Source organism: Onychostruthus taczanowskii, unplaced genomic scaffold, assembly GCF_017590055.1.
Source record: "Onychostruthus taczanowskii isolate IOZ18803 unplaced genomic scaffold, ASM1759005v1 scaffold79, whole genome shotgun sequence".
NCBI classification, from domain to species: Eukaryota; Metazoa; Chordata; class Aves; order Passeriformes; family Passeridae; genus Onychostruthus; species Onychostruthus taczanowskii.
Genome location: NW_024505782.1, coordinates 1,325,873 through 1,351,871, shown reverse-complemented (window position 1 = coordinate 1,351,871; position 25,999 = coordinate 1,325,873). Strand labels below are relative to the sequence as shown.

At 40.3% G+C, this 25,999-nt stretch overlaps 1 protein-coding gene across 3 annotated transcripts in view; it reads right to left on the bottom strand.

The window, feature by feature from the left end:
• Positions 1 to 16,008: 16,008 nt before the first annotated feature.
• SETBP1 (SET binding protein 1) overlaps positions 16,009 to 25,999 on the bottom strand; it is a 267,469-nt gene continuing 257,478 nt past the window's right edge. For all 3 annotated transcript variants that reach the window (XM_041423538.1, XM_041423539.1, XM_041423540.1), the window contains one exon: positions 16,009 to 21,714. In XM_041423538.1, the coding sequence (XP_041279472.1) occupies positions 21,158 to 21,714 (557 nt within the window). In that variant the 3' untranslated portion in view covers positions 16,009 to 21,157. The remainder of the gene's footprint in view (positions 21,715 to 25,999) is intronic.

Genomic DNA, 25,999 nt, shown 5'->3' with positions numbered 1-25,999 from the left:
ACTGGAACATCTGGGAAAAATTGAAACAACTGAAGTTATTTAATTTATAAAGAGACCAGGAGTAGACATCATAACAATTTTCAAGCACATAAAAAATACTGTGTTAGGAGGAAGAAGTAAAGTAAAGCTTTTGTCCTTTTTTCCTAGTGTGGGATGAGTAATAATGGGCTGAAATTGCAGCAGGATTTTTCATAGTCTAATAGCAGTGGGGGATTTATTATTGTATTATATTACCTAGGGATGTTGTGAAAGTCTTCAATAAGATGTTAGGAAAACATCTGCATGGATGACATAATAGATCCAGTTTTGTTTAAGGCATGGGAATGGCCTAAGCTGTCTTTCTGTGATGCTTTTTTCTTTCTTTTTTTTTTTTTTTTTTTACTCTCAACTCTGTAACTATAATGGAAATGGAAAATCAAGCATTCTACAAGAGAGAGGAAGTTGACAATTTCAGTGAGTCATTAGATCAAAGATGGATATCCTACATCTTAGAAGCTGAATATGATACAGGACTTTATGCATGTTGTTTGTCACTCTACTGTATTTTGGGGATGTGATGGGGTTATGGAAGAAAAATAATGCATACATTAACAGGAGAGTCAAGAATGGTGTCAGAAAATACACAGACCTCACAAAGAAAAGGGTTTCTTATAAAAACCTAGAGTCCATGAATGTTACTGAAGTATAATAGCCCAGTGAAACAACCCATTGCCAAATTCTTAATTGAACTAATAGCTGAAAAAGTGGCAGTAGTGGCAATTAATCATAAAGGTTTTTTCTTATAGTTCCAGTTTTTTCAAGGGAAACAAGAGTTCCATAAGGTCAAATCTCCAACAAAACTACTTTTGTTGGGGAAATGTAGCAAGACCATTTGTCAACACTGAGAATGCTCATTTTGGCTGAAACTAAATTACCTAGGGATCCAAAGAATGATGAATTTACAGATGGTTGATGTCAAGGCAAGTTGCCAGATTCTTTTCCCTGGCCTTTTCTACAGGAACAAAACAGTGTTGAATTGATACCTCGAGCACCTTTTCTCTTCTTTGCTCAATGTATCTAACAAATAACAGGCAAATAAAGTAACATATGGTCAATATAACTAAATAATCAGGGTATGTGATGTGCAACCCAGTTTGTACACATTTCCCTTTATAAATGCTTTAATAGTCATTTTTAGAGATGGTATGGGGTTTTTTTTCTATGTTAGATTAATTATAAAATAATTATCCTCATGTCTGAGATTGGGAAACAATAATTGGGCCATAAAATCTAAACAAACACAGAAGCTGTTGCCATTTCTTTAAATCATATCTAAAAATATTTAGTGCAGTGGTAAAAGAGATCCTGAACCAGCCATCACAGGTGGTCAAGGTAAGCCAGCAATTATAACAGCAAATACTACTGAGTAAGAGGTATACTGATATTCTAACCCCTCACATTTCTATTTTTGGTGGATCTTGCATTAACATAATATAAAATAACTGAAATTAAATTACAGACACTTGTAAAAAAAAAAAAAAAAAAAAAAAAAAAAAGTTCTTTCTCTCCCCTGCTTGGTTGTGTAAAATCAGTCAGTGAATTAGCAGCCCCTGCTGAGGAACTATCCAGGACTAATTTTTTCTGACTGCACACTTACCCTGTGTTTCTCTGTGTCATTACATATCAGTAGTGAATCATAAAATGGTTTGGGTTGGAAGGGATCTTAAATATCATCTTGTTCCACCTCCTGTCATGCACAGGGACACCTTTCACTATCCCAGGGTGCTCCAAGCTCTGTCCAGCCTGTCCTTGGACACTCCTAGGGATCCAGGGGCAGCCCCAGCTTCTCTGGGCACCCTGTGCCAGGACCTCACCACCCTCTGAGTAATGATCTTCTTCCTGAAATGCTCTATAAGAAAATGTCCCCCAACCTGGAAATGTTTCACTCACTGACATTGATGAAAATATTGAAATTGGAAGTGAAATGCAGTGGTTACAAGTGTAACCCTCTCATGTGAGAGCCTGCACACAACTAATTAGTTCTCACTGAGAGGCTTGTGGTCTTCTCCATTAACATGATATTCCTGGAACCCTTGGGGTTGGGCCATATAATTACCTGGTTTGCCTTGAATCTGAACGGTTTCTTTTCCCATCTAGATCACAAAAGTCTGTGAAATCATCCTCTAGAAGCATATATATAAACATTGACAGAACTCAGTACATAACAAGAACACTTAAAAATTGCTAGAATGTGAATTATGGTATACAGATGCTCAAAATGTCCTGTTATAAGTCTGTCCATTCCAGCCACTGGCATTTCTAGATAAAGAAGGACTTCAAGTGCAATGTTCCAGTAAGATTTTGGGAAGCTAAATCCTTTTTTCTTTTCATACAATGTCTGTTTTCTGTCTTGTGCACTGGGCATGTGTGTGTGCAGGTGTGTATGTCTGTGACTTTTTACCTGGAAGCAACAGGCTTTACTCTCATGGGTATCAAATGTAAGAAGGCTTGTTTTCCAAAGATAATTCTAATATTTAAATCCAGTTCCCACTGTGAGGAAAATCTGCTGCTTTCAAGTACAGAATGGGAGGAGAGACCTTTTCACAAAACCAAGTCTGTGATTCCTACAAAGTGTCATCCTCTCTCCTTTCTCATACTAGCTCAAGGGGAAAAAAACCCCACAACAAAAAACAAAGAAACATACAAACAAACAAACCAAACCCAAAACAAACAAGCAAACAAAAAAACCCCAAAACAACAAAAAACACACACACAAAAAACCAAACCAAAACCAAAAAAAAGCAAAAAAGCCCCAACTAACCAATCAACCAAACAGACAAAAAACAGAAAAAAAAAATTAATAACCTCCTCACACCCAGAAAGGAACCTCACAGGGTGCGAGTGAAGATATTTATGCGAGGTCAACATCTGTAATGGCAGGGACATTTCATACACTGTGTTTATATACTATTTTGAATTTGGCCAATCAATCACCTAGAAAAACCCTTTCCTAATGAAAAATCTGATAAAACCTCCACAAAGAAATCCTAATTTCCTGGTGTTCCCTCTTCTCAGGAACGGTGTCAGGAATGTCAGGAGCTGTCTTTATTAGGTTTGCTTCAAGCCTCTAAGATGTCCAGGGGGTCCCTATGTTAACTCATTTTCCAACCTTCCCAGTGCAACCAACAAACTACTCACAGGCAGAAAGTGGATAGAGGATTAGGTGTGTGTGTTATGAAAGTGACTATTTTGTACTGTATCCTTACTTGGAGCAAATGGGATTGAAGTGAGCTGATTTTCATGAAAAATATCAAGTCTGGCGCAGAGATCAGTTTGCTCATGACAGCAATTATCCATGACCTTCAGAATTAGCCCTGCTCTCATTTTTTCATATTTGGGCCTCATCTTACACCTGGTCTCTTTCCAGTTTCTCCTATTGATCTTGCTAGCACTTGAAGCTTATTACAGCTGGTAGCAAAATAACTGTTCTTATTCCCTAGAACATCACAGCCTATTTCTGTGGGCAAGCCTTTGTTACCCTTCTTTTGCTCCAGACATGCAATACTCTGAAAATACCACTTCTGCCTTCAAAACCAAACCCAGGTGTCTTTATTGAACCCACTTGACCAAGCTCCTTTTCACCTCTAATTTTAATTGAAAAAGCAGTGCCTCAGTGTTCCAAAACCACAATGCAGTTTTTCTCCTAAGCTTATAACTGAACATTTCTTTCTGTTCCCCTGCTCTGAAAGCCCAGTGTCAAGATGACCCAGTAAAAGCCCTGTGAACAATGTGGTTCAGAGGATATTCCACAGTGAATGGGTGGATATGAACTTTTGAGTGGGAAGTGTGTAGCCTACATAGGCACAGAACAGCGCAGAAAAACAAGCTCTGCTGCTTAGCTCTCCCTTCTCCAGCTTTAATGCCTTGCCCTCAAACCTCAGCCCTCTTATCTGCTTTTACAGCTTCTCACATTGCCCCTGTCAGTTCCACTGAATAAATGATGTCATCCTTGTCTGCTTGAATGTTTACTTCTTTCTGCACTGCCTTTGGCACACAATACTCTTCCAAAAACTAATCCATCCTGAAAGCCATTTTTCTTTTCCTGCCGATCCACCCTCGAGGCCCACAGTAAAATGGCAACTGCGAGTGGCTAAGCAGATGCTAAGAACGTAAAAGCTTTTTTTTTTTTTTAAAGTATCTGCCTCCTGAAGCCAACTCTGTAACCTCAAAGCGAGCACCTCAACTAGGAAGCCTGAGATGGGTCTGGCTGCAGAAGGCAGGGAGGAGAGGTGATCAGTGCTAGCTGCTGAGCAGGCGGCTTTCAGACCTGCTCAGGGCTGGTGAGCGTGACTGAGAAAACACCGCCGACTTCACGCCTCGGTTATCTCAGCCGGAGCCTCAGGGACACACCGCCCACCCCGCCCGGATCAAAGCCCACAGCCCCCGTGGAAAGAAGCCAAGGAAACTTTTCCTGCACAATGGAAGGAAGCAGTAGCAGCAGCTGTGGCTGGTGCCATGTGTTTGTGCACCAGCTCGCTGGCCGGGCTCTTCCGCCGCCAAAGAGAAGCGACAGATCCGCCCTCGGGTTTCTCGACATGCCGGAGAACATCCAAGGCTTGGCCATGCCTTGAAAGAAAAAAGTAGGAAAAACTTCCTCTGGCAGTTGTCTGCTCAAACAGACGTAAAATAAAACCATCACCCTTAAAACAACCCACCAGGAGAAACCAGGGAGGGAAAGAAATTTATGTGTGAGTGTGGATGGAGCCTGACCAGGCAGGGGGGGATGTGCTGAAATCCAGTGTTGCAAACCTGGGAACTTCTAAGAAATCCGTTAGATATTGGTATTGGCTTGGAAGGGTGTAGCTTGCCAGGGACTGAGGTCACAGGATTACTCCAGTTTTCTCCAGGTTTATATAATTTGTCTTTTGAAAGAATGCAGAAGGTAACCAAGGTTTCTAGCATTCAGTTTCCTCAGTCTTTCTGCTCTAATGTTCAACTACATACTATTTGTAAGTTTGCCACTGCTCTTTGGAGGACTGTGTATTTATACATTGTCTAGTATAATGAGAATGCCACTAAGTGTTTTGGGAAGGATTAATATAAAGTATATGAGTAATGACATGAGAAATGAAAAAAGCGATGAATCTGGAGCAAAAAAAATCTGCTTCTGTTCCATGTGATTCTGTGCAAGGTTCTCAGTGTGGTCTTCATTTGACACAGCATAATCTGAAAAAAGAAAAAAAAAAAGCCAAAAAAAAAAAAAAGCATTTTTTCTTTATCTTCTTACTTACATGTACCAAAAAGCCACCAAGTGAGCCATTCAAATAAAGTATACTACTTACCCTTAATTGAATTTACTGGTTTTAATATAATTGCAGATTCAGCACCATTATTTAATTTCAGGATTTAATGAATGTTGTCAGATCTCCTGAAGGGATACACATGAGGCTGATGAACTGGCTCCTGGTTAACTTGTAGTCTCAAATTTCATTTAACTAAAGAAAGGTTTCTTCCTTTGACCTAAATGCACATCTCTGAACATCTTTCTGTGTTGCACCTGTACAAAAAAGGATCCCCTGTGCATGCAGCCCCCTCACACCTTCAGGGTCATTGCCAGCCTCTTATTTTTCCTTACAGTTTCTGTTCCTCATCACAGAAGAAGAAAAAACCAAGTTCTGCAGGGATTCAATTAGTGCAATGTCTCCAGGTGTAGCTGCCTGATTGGGATGTCATCCAGGTCTGCTGGACTTGGGGTGGAAATACAGCACAGCCCCTATTCCCACATGGAGGCATTTCCTGATTTATCAGTGCAATCATTCAAAGCCTCCCTGCTCCCCCCCTTTATCACCCCTCCACGGAGCTGATTCATGGCCTCAGTTTTGGGAGGTGATAAGGGCACCTGATGTATGGAAACTCACAGTGCTGCTGCACTGGGCAGGCATGGATGTGCTGCTGAATGTGATAGTAAAGGCAGTTAACAAAGATTAATGAGAAAATAGTTTCGAGCTACATCATGGGGCCATTCCCCATTTTTTAAAATGACACATTATTACCAGTTTAGACATCAAATAAATGTTTGTAAAAACATTTTTGGAGTTCTGATGATAATTGAAGCTTGACTCACTATCATCTCTATGACCAACTAAACCAGTCAGTGTCTCAGAAAACAGCCATGAATTTTTGTTTCTCCTTCCCTTTGAAACCATAAGCATTCCTAATTTTTCCCTCAAAAAACAAGAAAGAAAATAAATATTCTCAAAAAAACCTGTAAATCATTTCTCCTAGAGTATTAAGTTTGGTGGGTTTTTTTTTTATTTTTGTTTTTTTGGTTTTTTTTGTTTGTTTTTTTTTTTTTTTGGGGGGTTTTTTTTTTTTTTTTTTTTTTTTTGGTTTTTTTTTTTTGTTTTTTTTTTTTTTTTATATAACATTGTTATCAAGAATCTAACCTGGTTGTAGAAATAGAAGATAATAACCTAATGAGAGAAAGTTGGGATCAACTATAGCAAATGAATTACTTTTTTAAAGTAAATTGAGCATAAATTATGTTATGGAATGAGGGAGCAACCAATCATCCTTTTCATCATGCTATGCTAATACTAAAGAGAACTGGTTTATACAAGAGATTAGAGCTAGTAAAAGAGATAAAAAGTAGGGGAAGAAATATTGATAAGAGTGGATGTGTGGAATAAATATAAACAAGAGGTAAGGAGTGGGAAAAAACAGTATTGGAGAACAATGAAACACGAGAAAGGTATACATGTGTCATGCTGCTTCTAAGTCCAATTAAATCTTACAGATAAACTGAGAGAAGATATAGACTCTAAATCTGCTTGTAAGTTATAAATGTATGTTCATTGAACAAAATCTCCAAGGCAGTGCCAACCTAAATACCCCTTGGTGTGGAGATATTAGTTTAGATCACAACAGTACAACCAGACTGCATGACTCTGTCCCTTAGGTGAAGTAATTAAATACATAATTACAGCGTTTCTGATTTCAGAGCTGGCTCTCTTGATGCATACATAGCCTGCAGTCATTTCACCATGCTCTTTATGCAGATAACTAGATCATGTTGGACATATCTGCTGTCCATTTCACTGGGATTACTTGGAACTGATTGAAAATCAGAACCTTTTAATGAAGAGTTCAGAAATTTAGCAGTCAGAGCTTGCTACCATAGTGAGCCTTTACTATAATGATAAAAGAGGTTAACAAATATCTGTGAGAGCTCCAGGGAAAACAGGGATTTATTTACCCTTCAGCCAGCCTATGAAAACAAGAAGGAGTTTGTGTAGAGCAAGCACAATTTCACTGTGTGGCTTCCATTTCATCACACACTCCTTGTTACTCAACAAATTGAACCAACTACAAGATAATTCAGAAATAAAGACACCTGCTTTTAACGGGTTAGTGTCAAAGAGTTAAAAAACATCTGCAGTAACTACTGGTCATAGTTCATGATCACAGAATATCTTGAGTTGAAAAGAACTCACAGGGATCAAGTCCAGCTCCTGCCGCGCACAGCCATCCCAACAATCCCACCCTGTGCATCCCTGTCAGGGTGTCCAAAGGCTCCTGGAGCTCTGGCAGCCTCGGGGCTGTGCCCATTCCCTGGGGAGCCTGGACAGTGCCAGCACCCTCTGGGGGAAGAGTCTTTCCCTGATATCCAACCTAAACCTCCCTGGCGCAACTCCAGCTGTGCCCTGGGTCCTGTCACTGTCACCTGAGGGATCAATGCCTGTGCCTCCAGTTCCCTTCATAAGGAAATTGCAGACCATGATGAGGTTTTTCCTCACTCTTCTCCTCTCCAGTCTGAATTGCTGCTTTTGCTAAAGAGCATGCCCATTTTCCCTTCAAATATTTTCCAAATGAAATATATCTGAGAATCACAGGAAATTCGAATGTGTGAGGAAGATCAGCAAACTTCTGTAGACAAAAGGAATAAAAATTACTGAGCAGAACCTTACTGAAACATCCTCCCCCTCCTGTTTTAATCACAGCCATACAATCCAGTACTGCCAGCAACAGTGTGTTGGATGCTGTCATATCACCTTCTTGGAAGCACTGGACAGATGTGTTTTCTGAGGCACTATCTCAGCCCAATCTTATGCACTTTTGCAAAGATTTTAAAATAACTTTTTTGGATGAAAGGAGTGCTGATTGTCTCTTTCTCACATCGTTAGCTGCCAGTCTGTAATGATCCAAGCTGAAGGCACTTCCCTGCCAGGGAATTTGTTTAAATTTAAAATTAAACCTTAGCTACGATGTTGAGACCCAGAGCTGATGCTGATGAACTGTTTTGGTGCTGCCACTCCATCATTCAAGTATGATACCTGTTGCCCTTGTACTGTCTTCAAACCATGTTCTAGTTGAGCATCAACTCTGTGTCTGACTACAAATAAGGAATTTTTCTTTTCTTGCATCAGGTATTTTTCTGTAATTGCATATCTCTCTCTCTCATCAGTGACAAGTCTTTTCTCAGGGAGATGTCTGCCTTGAACAACCCTTGGAAGGATCTTTGTATGTATTTGCAAGCAGAGTGCTGTTAACCATTGTTTTCTCACAGAAACTGCTTTGAGTGTTGGGTTTAGTGTCTCTGACACTCATGATCCATCCCACAGGAGACATAAAAGTGTCATTTTGGGTAAAGTACACTGCAATTTTATTACCGGAAGCTTTCTATGCTAGGTTTTTTCTGTTGTAACCAAAGAAAAGGAATTGAAACCCCCCCTCTCAGGCTTGATTTTTTTTCTGAAAGTTGCTCTAAAATTTTCCAGTAAAACAATGTAATGGAATTAAGGACTGTGGACCCACTCAGGAGCCTGGAATCTCAGCTGATATGTGATGTCACCGATATGCACTGTCAACTCTCCATGGACTCTTCTTCACCTTGGTTGTATTTCTGCTGCTTCTGACCTGTTGCTGCCTCTCTTCTCCAGACTAAAATGTAATGTCACCCAGAAGCTCCACTGAGTGTCTCCTGTCACAGCACTATCTCAGTGTTGAGCTGGATAACAAAATAATAAATAAATAAATCTCTTTTATTCAGAAGATCTGATGAGTTTTTACATAATTTTGTGTCTCAGATGACCCTGAGTAAATGTAGTTTCTCTTATCACAACTTAAGCATGAGCAGTTCCAGCTGTTTCTCTAAAGCCTGAAAAAGATAACTTGGAGATCACAGACAGAAGCAGAAAGTGGGAATAAACCCAGAAACCACCACAATATGAAGCAGCTGAGATGGGACTGCAAAGGAAGAGTCTTTTTGGTCCTGTACTTCTACTGCTATTCTGCTGCTCTTCCAGTGCAGCTGCTTTTTATCCTCCTCTACCAAAGGATCATACACTGCAGTGTTGCTGCATGAGAAACAACTCCACACTCCTTGCTTGGCCTGTGGTCCCTTTTTCTGCTTTTACAACAGTCAGAAATTAATGCTGTGGCTGGTGGCTGGGTGCTGTGCAGTTGACATCCAGCTGAGTGCTGCTCCAGAGTTTCCTCCTCCCCTCTCTCAATCCTTCTGATGTATTAAAATCTGGGTGTTTATTCCAAATCATCAGACCGTGTCATTTAACAGTGTTTGGCAAGTTTTATTTATTAATTTTTTTCCAACAAAAGCCTGCAAGGCAACAGAAAAGTAAAGCGTAAAATACATTTGACTTAATTGGCAGCAGCAGACTGCATGCGTCAGAAGGAATTAACCTCCAATAAAGCAGGATGTGCAGGAAACACAATGTACTAGTTTGATATGGTCTTTCAAAGCTGCCACTTCCTGAAGCAGAGGCAGTTTCAGAAACAGAGGCCTGCAAGGGGCCTTTGGGTCGATGTGTGTGCAGCAGTTCTCAGAGGTCCCACACATACCTCTCCAGAAACCTAGTGAGATGGAATTCAAGATCTCCAGCTGTGTCAGGGTTTGCATGCCCTTTTTCACCTTCAGTGTTTGAATCCAAGGCAGATGGAACAACATTTATGCTTCCCCTCCTGTGATTCAGCCTCAATGTCCTCACCCAGTCTATGATCTGAATTTCGAAGCAGCAGGAGCAGACAGATACAATTTCTGGGGCAGCCTCATCAGTGAAGACATAAAGAGATGGCTGATCCAAAACTGCGTAGCTTGCATCCTCAGAAACCCACCCAGTGTGAACAGACATATCTTGAGGACTACTTATAAAAAAGAAAAATTTTTTTTTTGAGTTAATGAAGGATGGACAGAAACATATGGCTGCAGTAAAGAAGGACAAAGGAATGCGTGCCCTGGTTTAAAGATTCATTTTCACTTTGCTGTATAAGTGACGTGCACTCATTTTTCATGGTTAAAAGAAATAAGGAAAGAAGCTGACTTGGAGACAATGCCCTGCCATTAAAATCTTGATAAGGATGTTCTCTCATACAAGTTGCACATCTCCAGCAAGGAATTCACATTGTTTTGGTAATGTTAGCAAATAGTCCTTCCATGTATGCAAGGACTACTCATGGCAAACTGAGGCCTGGAGCTAGGAACACTTTGTGAGATTGTTTAAAACAGAAGTCTATTGATTCCTGTTTCCACTCAATAAAATAATTAAATTTCATCTTGGCCGATGGGACTAGGTGTTGGAACTGGAAGCCAGGTTCATTCTTGTAAGAGCAATTAATCATCTACCTAATTTTAAAGTGTTTAAATCATGTTGGTATCACTGGGACTAAACCAAAGCTTAAACATACATTCTTGTTTGTATTATGTCCTGAATTTCCATAAGCATGATAATGAGATTTTTCAAGTTAAGAAGAAGTGGTTCATATCCCAGAGATGTTGTGCCTCTCTACTCCCCCTCTTTTTCATTAAGAAAATCAAAATCATTCTTGGTTGATGTAATCTGGACCCTCAGGGTCACCATGGCCATTCTGGAAGTGACATTCTGGTGAAACACCATTTGAAAACAAAGCAAAACAAAAAATCTTCATGGTATCCTGAGCAAAAACATAGTGACTGGCTCACAGTCAAATTCTTAAATTCTTAGATTTATTCAGACTTTTAGAAAAATCACCAAGACCCAAGTTTTGGGAAGTTTGGATCTAAAAAGCTACTCCACTAAAACAATGGGATTTTTTTTTGGATATTTAGAAAGCACAGAGGCATGTGTGGCACTTTAAGCATTTCTCTTGCCTTCTCTAACAAATGTGTGCTGTAGTGGTTGCTCTTTGTTGTTCTTGGGCACAAAGTTCTCTTCATCCCCATGGGAAGGTAAGATAATGAGACACCCCACAGGTACAGGCGTTTGCTCCTCAGGTTATTGGGGGCAGGTGTTCAATCTGTCCATGGGAATCACAGAATCATGGAATGGTTTGGGTTGGAAGAGACCATAAAGATAATTTCATTCCAACTGCCCTGCCCTGGACAGGGATGCCTTCCACTAAACCAGAAGCCATGGGATCAACCTAAACATTATCATGTTATCTCTGCAGTAAATGAGGCTCAGTCCATTCCATCAGAGAGGGATCTCCTTGAGTTCTCATCCTTGCAGGCAGGCTTCTCTACAATTGCTGTCTTTACTGTCAGCCCTTTGCTGTCATTTGCTGATCTCTGACCAGAATTTTGGGAAACTGCAACTATCAGTAATTCAAGCAAAGACAGTTTTACTTCTTGCAGTAGCTATTTATTTATCTGCAGTTTAAGGAGAGAGAATTGAGGCCTAATGGTCACTAACTATGCCCTGATGGTAGCTGTTTAATGAGGATAAATGAGGAGTGCTGTGTCAGCTTAGAAACTGGCAATAAAGTCCCAGTAAGCAAGCAGGCTGCCTCTTCCATCTTCTGCCTCAAGACCCATTTTTATACTCTCTCCATGACCTAGATCTTCATATCCTCCAGCCTCTCCCTCCTTTCAGTAAATGCCCTTTTGTGTTTCTGAATGCATTTCTTCCCCTTCAAGTGGTGCTGTTTTATTTTTTCCTGTCTTCAAGAAAAATAAGCACTGCCCTCCTTTGCCACTAGCTTCATTACAGCTCTGCCACTTTACCATTTGCTTCCCTGAGAGATCTCTCACTTTTCATCCCTTCTCTAATTGTGTTCTTGCTATGCTCTGAAAAAGCTCACCACAGATGCTTTTCATGTGCTCTCTTCCTTGCCTTTGCCTTGCAGAGGTTTTCACAGTTCTCCCCTTTAAACTAATTTTGTGCTTGATATGCTTGCTTTCTGAGACTAAAAACAGGAAAAAATTATATTTAAAAAGTTTATATTTTATACAAATTTATATTTTATATATATCTAAATTTTCTATTTGTATTTATAAATTTATATTTTATTTATATTTTATAAGTTAACATTTATTAAGTTTATAATTTTTTATTTATAAACAGGCAGGGCAAGTAGAAGACACCAAGGGCTGTTAGGGTGCACACATAATATTGGGGCATGGCAAATCAGGGAGAGGTGGTGAGAGTTTTGCTCCCTTTGAGCCAATGACAAAAAATTGTATTGATTTGATTGGAGCCATATTTGCCAACAATATTTTTGGGACAGTTTGAGAACTACCAGGTATGATGCATGGGAGTGGGATGGAAACAGGTCAAAAAATTTTCCGTCTTATGAAAGATTCTCAGGGACAACCAATTATACCTGTGATTTTTTCTGGAGCAGGTAACCTGGAAAAGTACAGAGGGAATAGGGTTTCTGCTCTGTGCTTTCCATCACTCACTGCAGGATGTCCACAAGGGGATAAATCCTGTGGGGAAAACAGGTGCCATACAAGATGCACCTATTTCAAGCTTTGCAGAAGAAAAACCTGGGCTTCCCATGAGCCTGACTCTTGCAGGACTGAGGCACTCCATAAGTTTTAGGACTAGGAAATTTTTTTTCTGATTATTTTTGTAGCACAACAGAGTCATGAGAAGTAGATATTGATATGTAGTTTAACTTCCTGGAGCAGAGATCCCTCCTTCACTCTTTTTCCCAAGGACTCTCCAGTTCTTTTACCCTCTTCCTTCCACCACAGCTCTGATGAAACTGTGATGAGTTGGCTACTTGAGCTGGTGAACCAGTTTCCAAACACTTGAATCTTTAACAAAGGCCCATTTTCTCAATATGACACTTCTTACAGGCAACAAACAACAGGAGTTTATATTACATCCTTCTACCAGGAGCACTCCAAAGCCACTTTGGAATGAATAGTTTCCACAAAGAAAATGAAAGCAGATCTTTTGCTCCTGTAAACTGATTTAACACGTTTGAAACTGATAGCACTGCTCTGCATAAGCTGAGAATGTGAACCAGCATGTCTTGCTCTGTGTTACAAAGAAAATTGGTTGTCATAATAAAATGACTTACGATTGCACTAACATTTTGTCAAAGTCCTCCTACAACTCCTGTGGTGCTTTCACACCAGTTTTTCCTGCAGATCCCAGTAAAAAATTGCACAGACCGTTTGATATGCCACTCTTCATTGTAAGTTCAATGCTTGCTGTTAGCTCTTAACCCCCTATGTTAGTGCACCAGTGATGTGGTTCATAAATTGTTCATAAAAGGCCAAACATATATTTTTTATGTTGACATCTATGCTTCCCTTTGCTTTCCAGAGCTTTCCAGATGGTGTGTGCTGCAGGGCTTTGAGTAGGGTCCGGTCACTGATCCCCTCAAGGTCGCTGGGACATGTTTTCTACTCCGTCAGTAACAGTAGCATTGTTCTAAAATTATGTGCATGCATTGTGTTACAGAACACCAAATAATGCTGTCATGAGCTCACACAACTTGTACACAAGCTGCAAGCATCTCCACCAACCAAACTTTCCTTGACACAAAATAAATTTAACATGTGAGATAGCTCAGGAGCCTGGTGGGGAATGGTACCATGAGAATGAGTGGGGCGAACGTTGAGGTTTGTCTTGCCTCTGCCAGAGGAGGACGAATTTCCATCTTGGAAAGGCTCCTTATCCCAGGCCACACAAACATTCTTCACTACCAAAAGTGAATTAAGATCATACTTTGCTGCAGGGGGCTTTGTCTCATCCATACCTTGGGGGTAGAGTGTGAAATTCCCTCATAAATTCAAAGTCCTATAATAGGGAGGATGGCCAAAGAAGGTTTGAGCAGATTTCCACAAATTTTTGAGCAAAGGATGCTCAGAAGAAAGAGGACAATAATCAGAAAACAACACTATTTCTCCATCACACTTTATATTTTCATTATTTGCAATTATTTCAGGGCAGAGATTAATAGTGAAAGTATTCTAATTTGGAAAACATTGAACTCTTGCAAACTAAGACAAGATAACAATATCTCACTGAATGGGTAAGGTTGGAAGGGACCACTGGAGGACACCTGGTCCAAACCCCTTCCCAAGCAGGATTCCCTAGAGAGTTCTACTAAGGATTGTCCCCAGGCAAGAAGACTCCAATACCATTAAACAAAAAGTGCCTAAAAAAGTTACACCCTACCAGAGCATGTGAATTTCCTATACTTTGTTTCTGAGATGTTCTGAGTTTTTTCTCAGAGACGCTGTAGTCCACAGGAGCAGAGCTGGAGTGGTTACAGATGAAACAGTGGCAGAGAGATCCTAGAGAAGTGTGACCCTTTGGCAGCAGTCTGGGGTGATGGCCGGAGAATCCTTTCTGCCCTGGAGGAGGCTGGTGAGGAGTGCGATCTTCTGGCACTACGTGGTGCCAGCCTGGTGGGAAAAAAAAAGAGCCCAGAGGCAAGAAAGGGTGAGCACCTCACAGATTAAGTACTTCATTCCCTTGCCTCATCCAGAGACAGAAACCAAACATCCCCAGCTTTGTTCCCCAGTGCCTCGCTACCCCGTGGCTGTGAGGTGGCACCACCAAAGCACAGCAGAGTTGTGATGGTGGGAGGTAAACCTCAAGAAAGAGCTGGCAGGAGGAGAGAACAGTCCTGGGATACTGCAGCAGCAAACACATATCTTGACAGTTCACAGATGCTTCCTAAGGAGCTTTACCACAGGCTTTTTACTAAAATGTGGTTAATGTTGGAGACCAGTAGCTTATACATCAGAGATTCTGATAAAAAACTGAGCAAAAAATGTCAGCACTTTTGGAAGTTGTCAAAAGCTGGGGCTATGCATGTCTCAAACAGAGAAGGAGAGAGAAAAGAGAAAGAAAATAAACTCCATCACATCTGAAATCTTTAGAGCAGATCTGCTACAGTAACATGAAGCAACAGCTGTCAAAACAGCAGCCAGAGGGGTTGTCTTTGCAGTTGGATGAGTTGGTTCCACCAGGGCAGTCCATCCCACAAAGCTCCAGAATGGAAGAATGAGAGAGGACACTAAGTTTTCTGTCCTGCCTGGGCATCACTGACTTCTCCAACAGCTGAGAGTTAATTTCCACGAGGTTGCTGAGCCACAGGTGAAGGTGGTGAACTCCCTCTGAGCAGGAGAAGGATGAAGCCTGGCATTACTGTGGAGGAGCTCCTGGATGTTGAGGCTGGCTGCCTGCAGCGGCAGCAAGGCTGCTCTCAGCAGCAGCTTGGAAAGGAAACTTAAAACCATACAACGAGCTGTGGCCTGTGCCATTGTCACAGCGTGAGGCTCCACTGAACGGAAAATACCCCTTGGCCTACAGCCCTTCCTCTCTGATGCTCAGTGAGGAGAGAGTTGGCTCTCGTCACCCCCTTGTCAACAGCCCAGCCCCTGGGACTGCCTTCCCTGCAGGGATCTGGAGAGGGATGCTCCATCTGTTTCTGGAGTGGAAATCCCACCTGGGTGGCAAGTTCTTCTCTACTGGTGCCTGAGGACACAATTTGGACTGGTGATGTTTCAGTCCTTTTAGTGATAGGCACAGCACTAAAGCCCCTTTCTGCCCGTGGGGCCCACGGCACAGTCCATTTTTAACTTTTAAGGATATTCTGGGAAAAATTTGGGAAAAAAAAAAAAAAAAAAAAAAAAAGGAAAGAGAGAAAATAAAAAAGAACAGAACCAAAGCATGTTTTTCTCCATTACCATAAAGAGGGCTTGTGAATGCATGGTATTAGTATCCCAAAAGCTATTAAACTCCCTAGTGATGGGAAACAGATGGAAAATAAGACAAAAGAATTCACAACTCATGTTAGACTGAATTGAATTCCTTTAATTTCACACAATGAATAACATATGAATAGGATTAACTTTTTTTTTTCTTTTTTTTTTTTAGTTAAGTGCTCTATACTGTGCTAACCTGATTTGGTAGCGAAAAGACTGAGCTTTGTTTTAGAAAAAAATGTTTAAAAACCAACATCTAAGATCATGAAGGAGCATGACATTAAAGCATGCCAGATGTATCTAAGCCTCAAAGAACATCAAGTCCATATCCATTTTTAAATGTACAAAAATGCTTCATGAATAAAAACTGTTACAAAAAGAACATTTCAAACAATGTACAAGTTTTTTTCTTGCCTCTATATTCAATAAAATACAAATACATTTTTTTGCTCTAAAATATGTTTACATACAATCAAAGTAGAACATGCAAATTACACTTTAAAAAAGGCTTTTAAAAACCACTTATGAATACAAACTAAAAATTAGCCAGCACGACTTATAGAACAATCTTGTGCCCCATTCGTTTGATTTTTTAATTTTTTTGAAATACAGTATATACATATTTAACACTTCATGTGCATTTATTATTTAAGAAATAGCTTAAAAAATAAAGAAAAAGAAAAGTAAAACAAACCAACATGGGATTGAACTGCTTCCCCATGTTGTCCAATTGGCAGCTCTTTTCATGTTTTTATATTTTTTTCTTTTTCTTTTTTTTTCTATGTAGTGTTTTATGCAAACTAGGCAGGCATCTTAAGGAGATCTCCAATGTGTCCTTTGTTGAAATGTGCTTCTAATTGTCTCAGAACTGCTGCACCCCAGTTTTTGGATGACATGGAAAAAAGAGGCATTACAAGGGCAAGATGTTCATTTTTTAATTCAGAAAACCATCCTGGTTTTCTTTTTTACTTTCTTTCCCCCCCCCCCCCTTTTTTTTTTTTTTTTGGTTTTGTTTCCCTTTTCCCTGTATTCTTCTAGTTGTTCTTCAAACTGTTCAGGATGCTCCTTAGATGAGCTTAAGTGTAGTCCTGAACCGGGGTCTGTGAAAATAAGAGTTAGGGAAATCCTTGTGTTTGTAACAGTGATTTCTGTTTATTTGGTGCATTATTGTAGTGCTCAGAAGTTCTCATGATGAACTGGCACCCCGTTGCACCAGATGCTACCCAAATATTCACTATTAGAATATTCTGTGTTCCACAACATTTCTGCCAAACGGGCCATGCTGTAGGATACCCGGGTAGCTGGCAACTATTTTCACCTCTTTTAAATTTTTCTTTCCATTTTTTTTTTTTTTTTTTTAGTTATCCAAAAACATGCAAGGTGCTTCACAGAAAATTTAATATTGAAGGGCTCAAGAAACTGGCAGCATGAAGGTCTTGGAGACACAAGTGGTAATGTTTTTGTTTTTTTTTTTTGTTGTTGCTTTTTTTTTTTTGGGTTTTTTTTTTTTTTTTTTAAGTTTTTTTTTTTTTTTTCCTCTCTCCCTGAATATTTATCCCCATTTCTGGTTTTACACTGGATTGAGGAATAAAAGACCCACAGAGTGGATGCAAACCCGTGGCCTCATTTCATATGGCTCACAGCCACGTGATACTGTTTTGTGTTTTTACTGAAGTATGCTCAGATGTGTGCTAATCTGTGACACAGTGGAGGTGTTTGAAAGGTTTTTTTGGTCTTAGTAAGCAAAAGGGCTTTCACCCCAGTTTTATACAGTATTTGGAAAGTGTGTGGAGAGAATCCAGAGAGTTCCTCACTAAATCTTCCTTGTGGTAAGGGGAAAAAAATCAAAAAGCTCATTACTGGAATATTGTTGGGTAATAAACGGCAGGAGTGGGATTTTAGCCTTAAGCCCTAAAACTAAATCCTTTATGATCTGCATGTAGTACATCTCCTTAAAATATTATTCTGTCAGCAACTTGCTTATCATCTTTATAGACTACGCAACATGCAGAACACAAATTCTGAGTGCCATCTAACAGTATTTTCAGTCTGCTTTTTATGACACTAACAAGCTACTCTCCCAGGCAGCCCAGGACCAGCTGCATGAGGGTGTTGTGTGCTGAACCACAGCACCATGCTCCACCAGCACCTTCTTGCCATGAAAACACAAACCTTGATCTTCTGGACAGAGCCCATCCCATGCTGAGAGCTTTCAGCTACCGAGTCCTGAACTTAGTTTCTCTAGGACAAATAGGACCTCTTCATGGTTTTGCTCAGTGAAGGGTCTGTGGGGTTGTTCCCTCCGTGTGGATGCTCTCCTTAAACACTGTGCCTCTAGCAGCCTTTTGGATAGCACTTTTTGGAAGGATAAGAGCATTCTCTTCCCAAATCTCAGGAGCATGAGAGGCAGCAGACACCAATTATCCTTCCCTGGGGCAGTTTTATCCCAGCATGTCCAGCAAGGTCCAGCCCAAATCCAGCCCTTATGGGCACTCTCACCCTCTTGAAGCCATGATGGGCATTTGATGACAGAATTTGTTGCCTTCAGACGTTCTTTTCACTCGCTACACACTGAAATGTCCTTCAATGCTAGCTGGACATCTCTGGAAATAAAACTGAGGATAAGTTGATGTCTGGCTTAATTTCAGCTGCCTGGAATACCAAACTCACAATTTTTTTCTGTCATTTTAAGTGACTGTCATCTACTTTCAAGCCCAAAGGAGATTGGGAATAAAAGATCTATAAATTAACTAAACCTCAATCCAATGCTTTTTAAGGAAGAAGAGAGGAGTTCAATGAGGTTTAGGGTTTTTTTTTTCTGCAAGTCTACAACTTCAGTCAATAACACTGTGCTAATTCAAGAGAGCTGAAAAGCAAAATTGGTTTTAACAGAACGAGCAACCAGCCAATTTATTTCTAAGCTGCATTAATTGGAAAACAAAAAGCACAAATAGGTATGATGAATGATGCAAAACAAATTGGAAACAAAATTCTGCGATCCCTCTTATCAGTTTTAAGGAGTTAGGACCTCAAAATTTGTTCCAGTCTTAAAAAATAAAAAAAATACATCCCCTCTTCCAGCTCCCCGACGCAATCCTATCCCCATATGCGTTCAGTTTTAATAAGCTAAGGTGCTATCACAGAAGAAAAATCAGTCTCTAAAAAACAACGAGTTGTATGTTTACAGTGTTCCTCTAACACCATAGTCTTGATATGATTCTTGTAAATAAATAACAGAATAGAAACACAATCTTTTTTTTGTGGGGACTTTTTGTTGAGTTTGTTGTTTTGTTTTTTTTGGTGGGGTTTTCTTGTGGTTCTTCTTCTTCTTCTTTTTTTTATTTTTTTTTTTAGTGTCGTGCTATATGAAGCTTCCTTGGCAATAAACCAATTCAAGATTTCTCGAAAAAGGGAATAGCATTTGGCTTGTCAACCATTAAGTCATTCCAATCCCCCCTCCCTTGGTGGAATCTTCCCTCCCTGTTCCCATTTTAATATCCATCTTGCCATGCTAGGTGTTGAGTGCACCACAGGATTTAAAAAGAAAGGAAATAAAGTTGAAAGTACCTATTTCAAATTTCAACAATTTACTTTCTTTTTTAAAAGCATTGACACTGCAATGGAACAGCTTTTTGTTCAATCTTTGTTTTAGTGAAACATTTTAATTGGGCTGTGGATATGGAGCTTAGGTATTTTACCCAAGTTTAATCAATGGCTAACGGACAACTCGAATGAGAAATGTACAATTTGAACTGACCATTTAAAGAGACGATTTGTCACACACAGTTTGCATCCATGCAGACTGAGAGCTTTATAATTACATTATGTACAAAAAAAAAAATTATTTTTTAGTTTATTAAGGCAACCACAACTTGGAGAACATGTCCAAAGTGGCATTAATACAATTGCAGTGGTGATACCCTTTGAACATTTTTATTTCTATTTTCAAATAAGAACACTTATTCCTTTTCTTTTTTTTTTTTTTCAGAAATAATTGCCAAGAAAGGATCTATTATCCATAGGGTTTGTTCTATAGTTTTTTAAAACAATCTACTTTATCTATTTTCTTTAAAAGATAATATCAAGGCATTGCTACCCAAAGCAAATTATTCATATTCTGGTTTTCCCATTAATTTCACTGGGAACTGCAGATGGTAAAAACTTGGTAGATTTGGGTCCTGGTTTTTATTCTATTTTTTTTCTGACTTATTTTTTTTTCTTTTATCTCTTTTATATTATTTTTTTGGTGATTTTTTTCCATGTTTACTATAACTATTCCCCAGAAGTGTCTTGCTGTTCTCTACTCATATGTACCGAGCATCAAAACAACTTGGCTGATGGATGACCCCTTTTTCACATGCCATTGCCAAGTTGCTTCATATAAACGTGCTATTGTAACCGAATATCCGTGTATACCTTATTTTAAATGTTGTGATATTCCATCGTTTCTTGGGATAGCACTCGAATGAGTGTGCACACGTGTAAGGCTCTAATTTTCTATTGCCTATATTGCAGCTAGTTGTAACTAGGCAAATAAATGAGAAAGAAATATATAGTTCTAGCAGGAGCCAGGCATTTTGGCTTAGGCTGTCCCAAAGCCTGGTAGGTATATAAAACTGGAAAAAAAAATCAAATAGGTTATAACCAATATCACAGTTGAGAAAATTACATTATTTTTTGTTGTTTTTTTTTTCTTCTTTGTTTCTTTCTTTGTTTGTTTCTTTGTTTCTTTGTTTCTTTTTTGTTTCTTTTTTTTTGTTTCTTTTTTTACAGTGATTTATACTATGGTAAAGTTACTCTTAGTTTCACCTGGCCCACCAAACAGAATCAGAGTCGAGCATGCACCCTTAGTGACAACGTTCAGCTATCTGCGAGGATGACTTCCAGCCTCTGGGTACAGTATGAGAACAGCAATGCTGAGATTCAGATTAGTTTTGGAAACTCGGCAGAGTTCATGCTTTTTCCAGCTTTGACACACATCCTCCTCCTCTGTATCCCCCACTTTTCCCGCGCCTTTCCCCCCTCTTTCCTTGGGGGGGGGGCTTGGGTCAAAGCGATGAAGAGGAAAGATGCGCGCCGCAGCTGGCACAGCTCTCTGCAATGAGTTCTGGCTGCTGAAGGGACAGGTCAGTCTGGTGCTGCCAAAGGGGTGAGGCGGACTGTGCACCTCCTGTCCCCCAGTCCTGGCGTGCCCCACTGTGGGCACCCAACATCTGACGAGGTGCACTGGCCTTAGGGAAGGCCTTCGCTTTCGCTCCCTCTGCCTTTCCGGTGCCGCTTCACTTTCACGTCCTCCTCTTCCTCCTGCGGGGACTTGTTTTTCCTTTTTCCAACCCGGGGCGCCCGGGGTAGAGGGAGAGGGAGTGGAGGGGGTGGAGGAGGCAGAGGAGGCGGCAGCGGTGGCGTCTCTCGAGCCATGTGTATGACAGCCTCGATGGTGGCCATGATTGTATCTTGAGTGGCTGCTTGCTCCAATATTAAAGGGTTGAGTGTTGGTCTCTGACCTCTTTTGCTCGGAAGGTCAATGCATTTTTCCAGAACGGGCATTTGGTCTCTGGAGTCTTCATCAAAGGAAAGGGGTTGCTTCCGAGGACGCCCCCTCCTCTTCTTCACGAAGTTATTGCCTGTCTTTGATTGTCTCTGCAGCCGCTTGGCTTTCAGGATCTTGTTCACATGATCCAGGTTCTTCTTTGTGGACAGGATCTTGGTGTAGTTGCACATCTTGCGCACCTCGCACTGGATTGCTTCAATTTCACGGCGCTTGAACCTTTTCTTCAATGGTGAGCTGGCTGTTGGGAGACAAGGAGAGAAACAGGGGTGGGTCAAACAACAGTGATTGGAAACTCTTCTTTTACCCCTTCTAGCATCATGAAGAGTAGATTAAAATACAATTTTCATATAAGTAGACTTCAGAGATTTCTCTCTGCCTGTTCCCTCTTCTACAGCAGCAAAGCTGTTGCTACAGCATTTTAGCATGAGTTTGCTTTATTCTCATTTTTCAGCCTTTAATAGGAGAGAAGAAAGCTTAACATAGCTTTCATATGGTCCAACGTAACGATTAAACCTTCTGTACCCCAAAAATATAATCCTGATATCTGCAATTCAGCCTTTAATTCTTGTCATGAATGCCAGTTAGTATGAAGAGTGTTTGTTGCTGAAACTAGTGGGCAGAGACAAGATGTGTGCGCCACTTCATCTGTGGCAAATTCATTACCCCTGCCTGGGTTTCTGTACTATCATCTCTTCAGATACTAGCTGAAGCTACTCAGTCATATAATTGACTTTAATGGCCCCCAAAGTAAGCTCAATCCCGGTTCAGATCACTTACTTTAGATCTGAACGAAGTCCAAAGTAGTTAAGTTTCTTGCCAAGGTCACGTTGTGAGTCATTGTCAGAGCTGGGAAGAGTACCCAGAATTTCTTGGCTCCTTGTCCTTTGCTTAGGACACGAGACCTTGCTTGTTTTGCCTAAATTGTCTCATTGTCCTTTCCTGAACATGGCATCTGTTCAGAGTTCAGGATTTGCACACAGATTAGAAGTAACTACCCCTTTGTGAGGGAAGCAGAATGTATTAATTCTGCTATTGCAATAACTGGTGCTCCCTTTCACTCCTAGCATATCCGTTCTGTGCTGCTGGGAAAGAAATGATGGAACTCAGAATTTCTTTTTTGGTAAAGAATAAAACATCCCACTAAATTAACCTCAGCCCATGTCTACTTGCAAACTTAATTTACACCTGACTGTCAAGCAGTCATTTGGATTTGAAATCCTTGAAGTTTCCCGAGCAGGCAAGATTTTGAGAAAGGTTCATTTGGGGGTTATCTCTGCCTTCATGGCTAACAGGCTAATCTTCCAGCAGTAGTTTAAATAAAGTTGCTATTGTAGCATTTTCTGTAGATAACCAGGAGCTGTCAAGTTGTAGAATCTCCTCTTGCTCTCTATGGGCTGTGACAGTTTCAGCATATAAACCTCATTCACTGGCCTCCCCTCTTGGAGAACATAAATTATTGGCTCTTATACCACCATGTTGCTTGGATTCAGCAAAGAGCTTGCATAAACAAACCCAAGTTACAATGTAAGAAGTAGGAGTGAGTCATAAACAAAACACAGACATATGCTCTCTTATAAATAAAGACCTGGGATGGCCAACTTCCCAAAGTCTGGTTTTCATTAATTACAAAACAAAATACATTTTCCATATGTAACCCACTCCCCACACCAAAAAGAAAAATAAAACCCATTTGCAGTTTGTGGTTCACAAAGGACAAAAGAAAAGAGGAATGCAGTCATTTTGGTACCAAAGGAAAAGAGAAAGGAAATGAAATATCCAAGTTGCTCAGGAGAAGCTAATTAGTTGCACAAAATTCTTCCCAAGTAGGTCACCCCTAAAAACTGTGGATTCAAGGTCCCTAAAGGCAAGTGGCAGCAAGCTATTTCCCAGAAATTTGATCAAGAAAGGTTAAGTCCCTGTCACAGAAAATTATTATTCTCATCTGTCCTCACTGGTGATTGACATAGGTAGTCCCAATATCTTCAGCCTTAAGCATTCAAATCCTTTGAGTCCCATCCATATCCTGAGAGTAGCTTCAGGTCAGAAGATCCAAAAAACCAAACACTGGCACACTCCTCAAATTCATGGTCCACCTTTTGCCTTTTATTTCTATTGTCAGGGAACATTTTGAAATCCTATATTTTTTAAAAATTCCAATATTTGAGGTGCTTTTTTTTTTTTCTGAAAGTAAAGCTGAAATTTTCAGTTGGTGATTGACAATGGAAAATTTAGCAGAAATACAGGAAAGCTTGTGAAGTATCATGATGATACCAGGAGATTTGGCTTTACTCTCAATTTTCATTGGAAAGAAATTAAGCCAAGGAACTGGGGAAAAAAAAATTGAAATAAAGCAAGTCCCTGCAAAGATGTTATGTTTACTGAGATTTATCTGTAGTCAGCTGTTTCAGCTTGGTGTTGCCACCTGAACATGGTCAATGGAGACCTGGTCTGTGCAGCAGGTAGAGGCTGACCTCAGCTTCTAAACCCTAAAATGGGAACTCAATGCAATTCAAGATGACCTTGCACAAAATTGTTTTGATGTCCTGATGCTGGATGAGAACACAGATCTCCTGTCCATCCTGAAACCCTCTTAGGCACTCAAGAGGTCACTGAGGCTGAGAGTCCTGAGTGGAGCCTGATTCTGAATAGACACTGCCCAAGTGGAGAGGAGGTTGGCACCTGCCTTCTGCCAAACTGCCCAGTTCCTCAGAATTAACTGATATGCAGGCAATTATGGGAAGGCTTCTGCTCCTGCATGTAAATGGACGCACTGAACACCACTTTCAGTGTATTCCTTCATGTTTAGATACTTTTTATGCCCTTATAAAACTTTTCAAACTCACAAATCTGTTCATTTTTGTGCTGAAACACATTTTCATATTTAGGGAAAAAAAACCTCTGTGCTGTTCTATGCTGGCTTACTGCAATAATTTTTCCTTTGTAAATGCTTTGGGGTGTTTATGGCTTTCTCAGGGAGCTTATTAGAAGCTACTAATAATTATTTTTCTTTCTTCCTAGCAAGTGTCTGAACTTGCAGGCTCTAGGAATCTTTTGAGTTGTTGCACAGTCTGCCAGTAGTCAGAATGCATGTACTGGGTAAGTACATATGCTTTCAGGTCAGGCTTTTAAGATGAGATATTAGGAAACCCAACATTATTTTGATTATTGAATGTCAGGGACATCTGATTCTACATTTGGTGTAGGAAGACCACGCAGAAATTGTCTGAAAGGCCTGCAGAGGGAAGCTTTGATGAGGTGTGCCTATGATAAAATATCAGGGAGATCTGCCAAAGTAAACTAGTATTGAAGTGAGAGCCATTAGGTGTTATCAACTCATCTGGAAGCTCTTGGTGAGCAATCTTTGATATAAAATATTTTCCTATATTGCCATGTGACATACTACTCTGCTGAAAGCCAAAGCTAAGTATTAATCTTTTCCATTTAATCCAGACAGACCCTGCCCAACCCCAGACCCAAGCTGGTTTGCGTTGGTCTCCATTTTTTAAAATTTTTTCTGGTCTGCCTTCACAAAAGCAAAACCCAGCCCAAAATGAAGAGAAACTAGAAACGCATGATGCAGCACAAGCTTTTATACTTTTGCTTCATCCTTTCCCCACTCTCCAAACAACCCCACCTAGCCCCAAAACAAGCAAGAACCAATGTCAGCCTTAAACCACAGCTTTGCACTTTTCAAGTAAGGCCCATGGAGGTCTGGTGTTTGTCCCTCCCCAGGGTCCACAGGTGCAGTAAGGCGCAGTCTCACAAATTGAAATGGCTGCAGGCCATGCTGGGAAGCCGTACAGGAATGATATGATGCTGGAAACAGCTTCTGAAGCAAAGAGAGACATTCCTAACAAAAATATATATTTCCAAGGGGAGCTAGAGGAGGCTGAAGGACCCACTCCAGCAGTGAGGACGAACAAGGAGGTGAGCCCAGGTAGATCAGACCCTTTGGATGTTCTTCCCTGGCCCCATAAGTTCATTCTGGATGGCTCTGTTATGTCTGAAGCCCTAAAATCCTTTTGCTGCCTGTCATTCTCCATCCCTTCGGAGGTCCCTGAGGCCACTTGCAAGAACATGGCACAGAGGAGGCTGCTCAAAGCTGGGGTCAATTTCTTGGCTTGAATTGAATGGAGGAATTTTCAAAGAGCTTCCTATTAATTACAGGAAACCCATAGCACTGTCCTGTTTTCCCATTAACACAGTTTCTTTCAGTTTTCAGCTAAATTATTTCAACATCTGGGCTACAGATAAACCAACAATTTAATTAGACTTCTGAAAATGGAAAGAATGAACTATGCAGTCAAGCATACACTTTCATCATGAAACGGATCATAAAATATTTGTGTGCTTTCCTTCTCTCCCACTTTAAAAATCCATCCTTGGTTTATATATAGGAAAGTACTAAAGACTAAACAGACAATCCTGATTTTTTAAATATAAAAATTTATCTTTACAGAGGATAATTTTGCAGCATGAAACCCTGGTTTTCACAATTTATTCAGGAAGTGAGAGGGAAATAA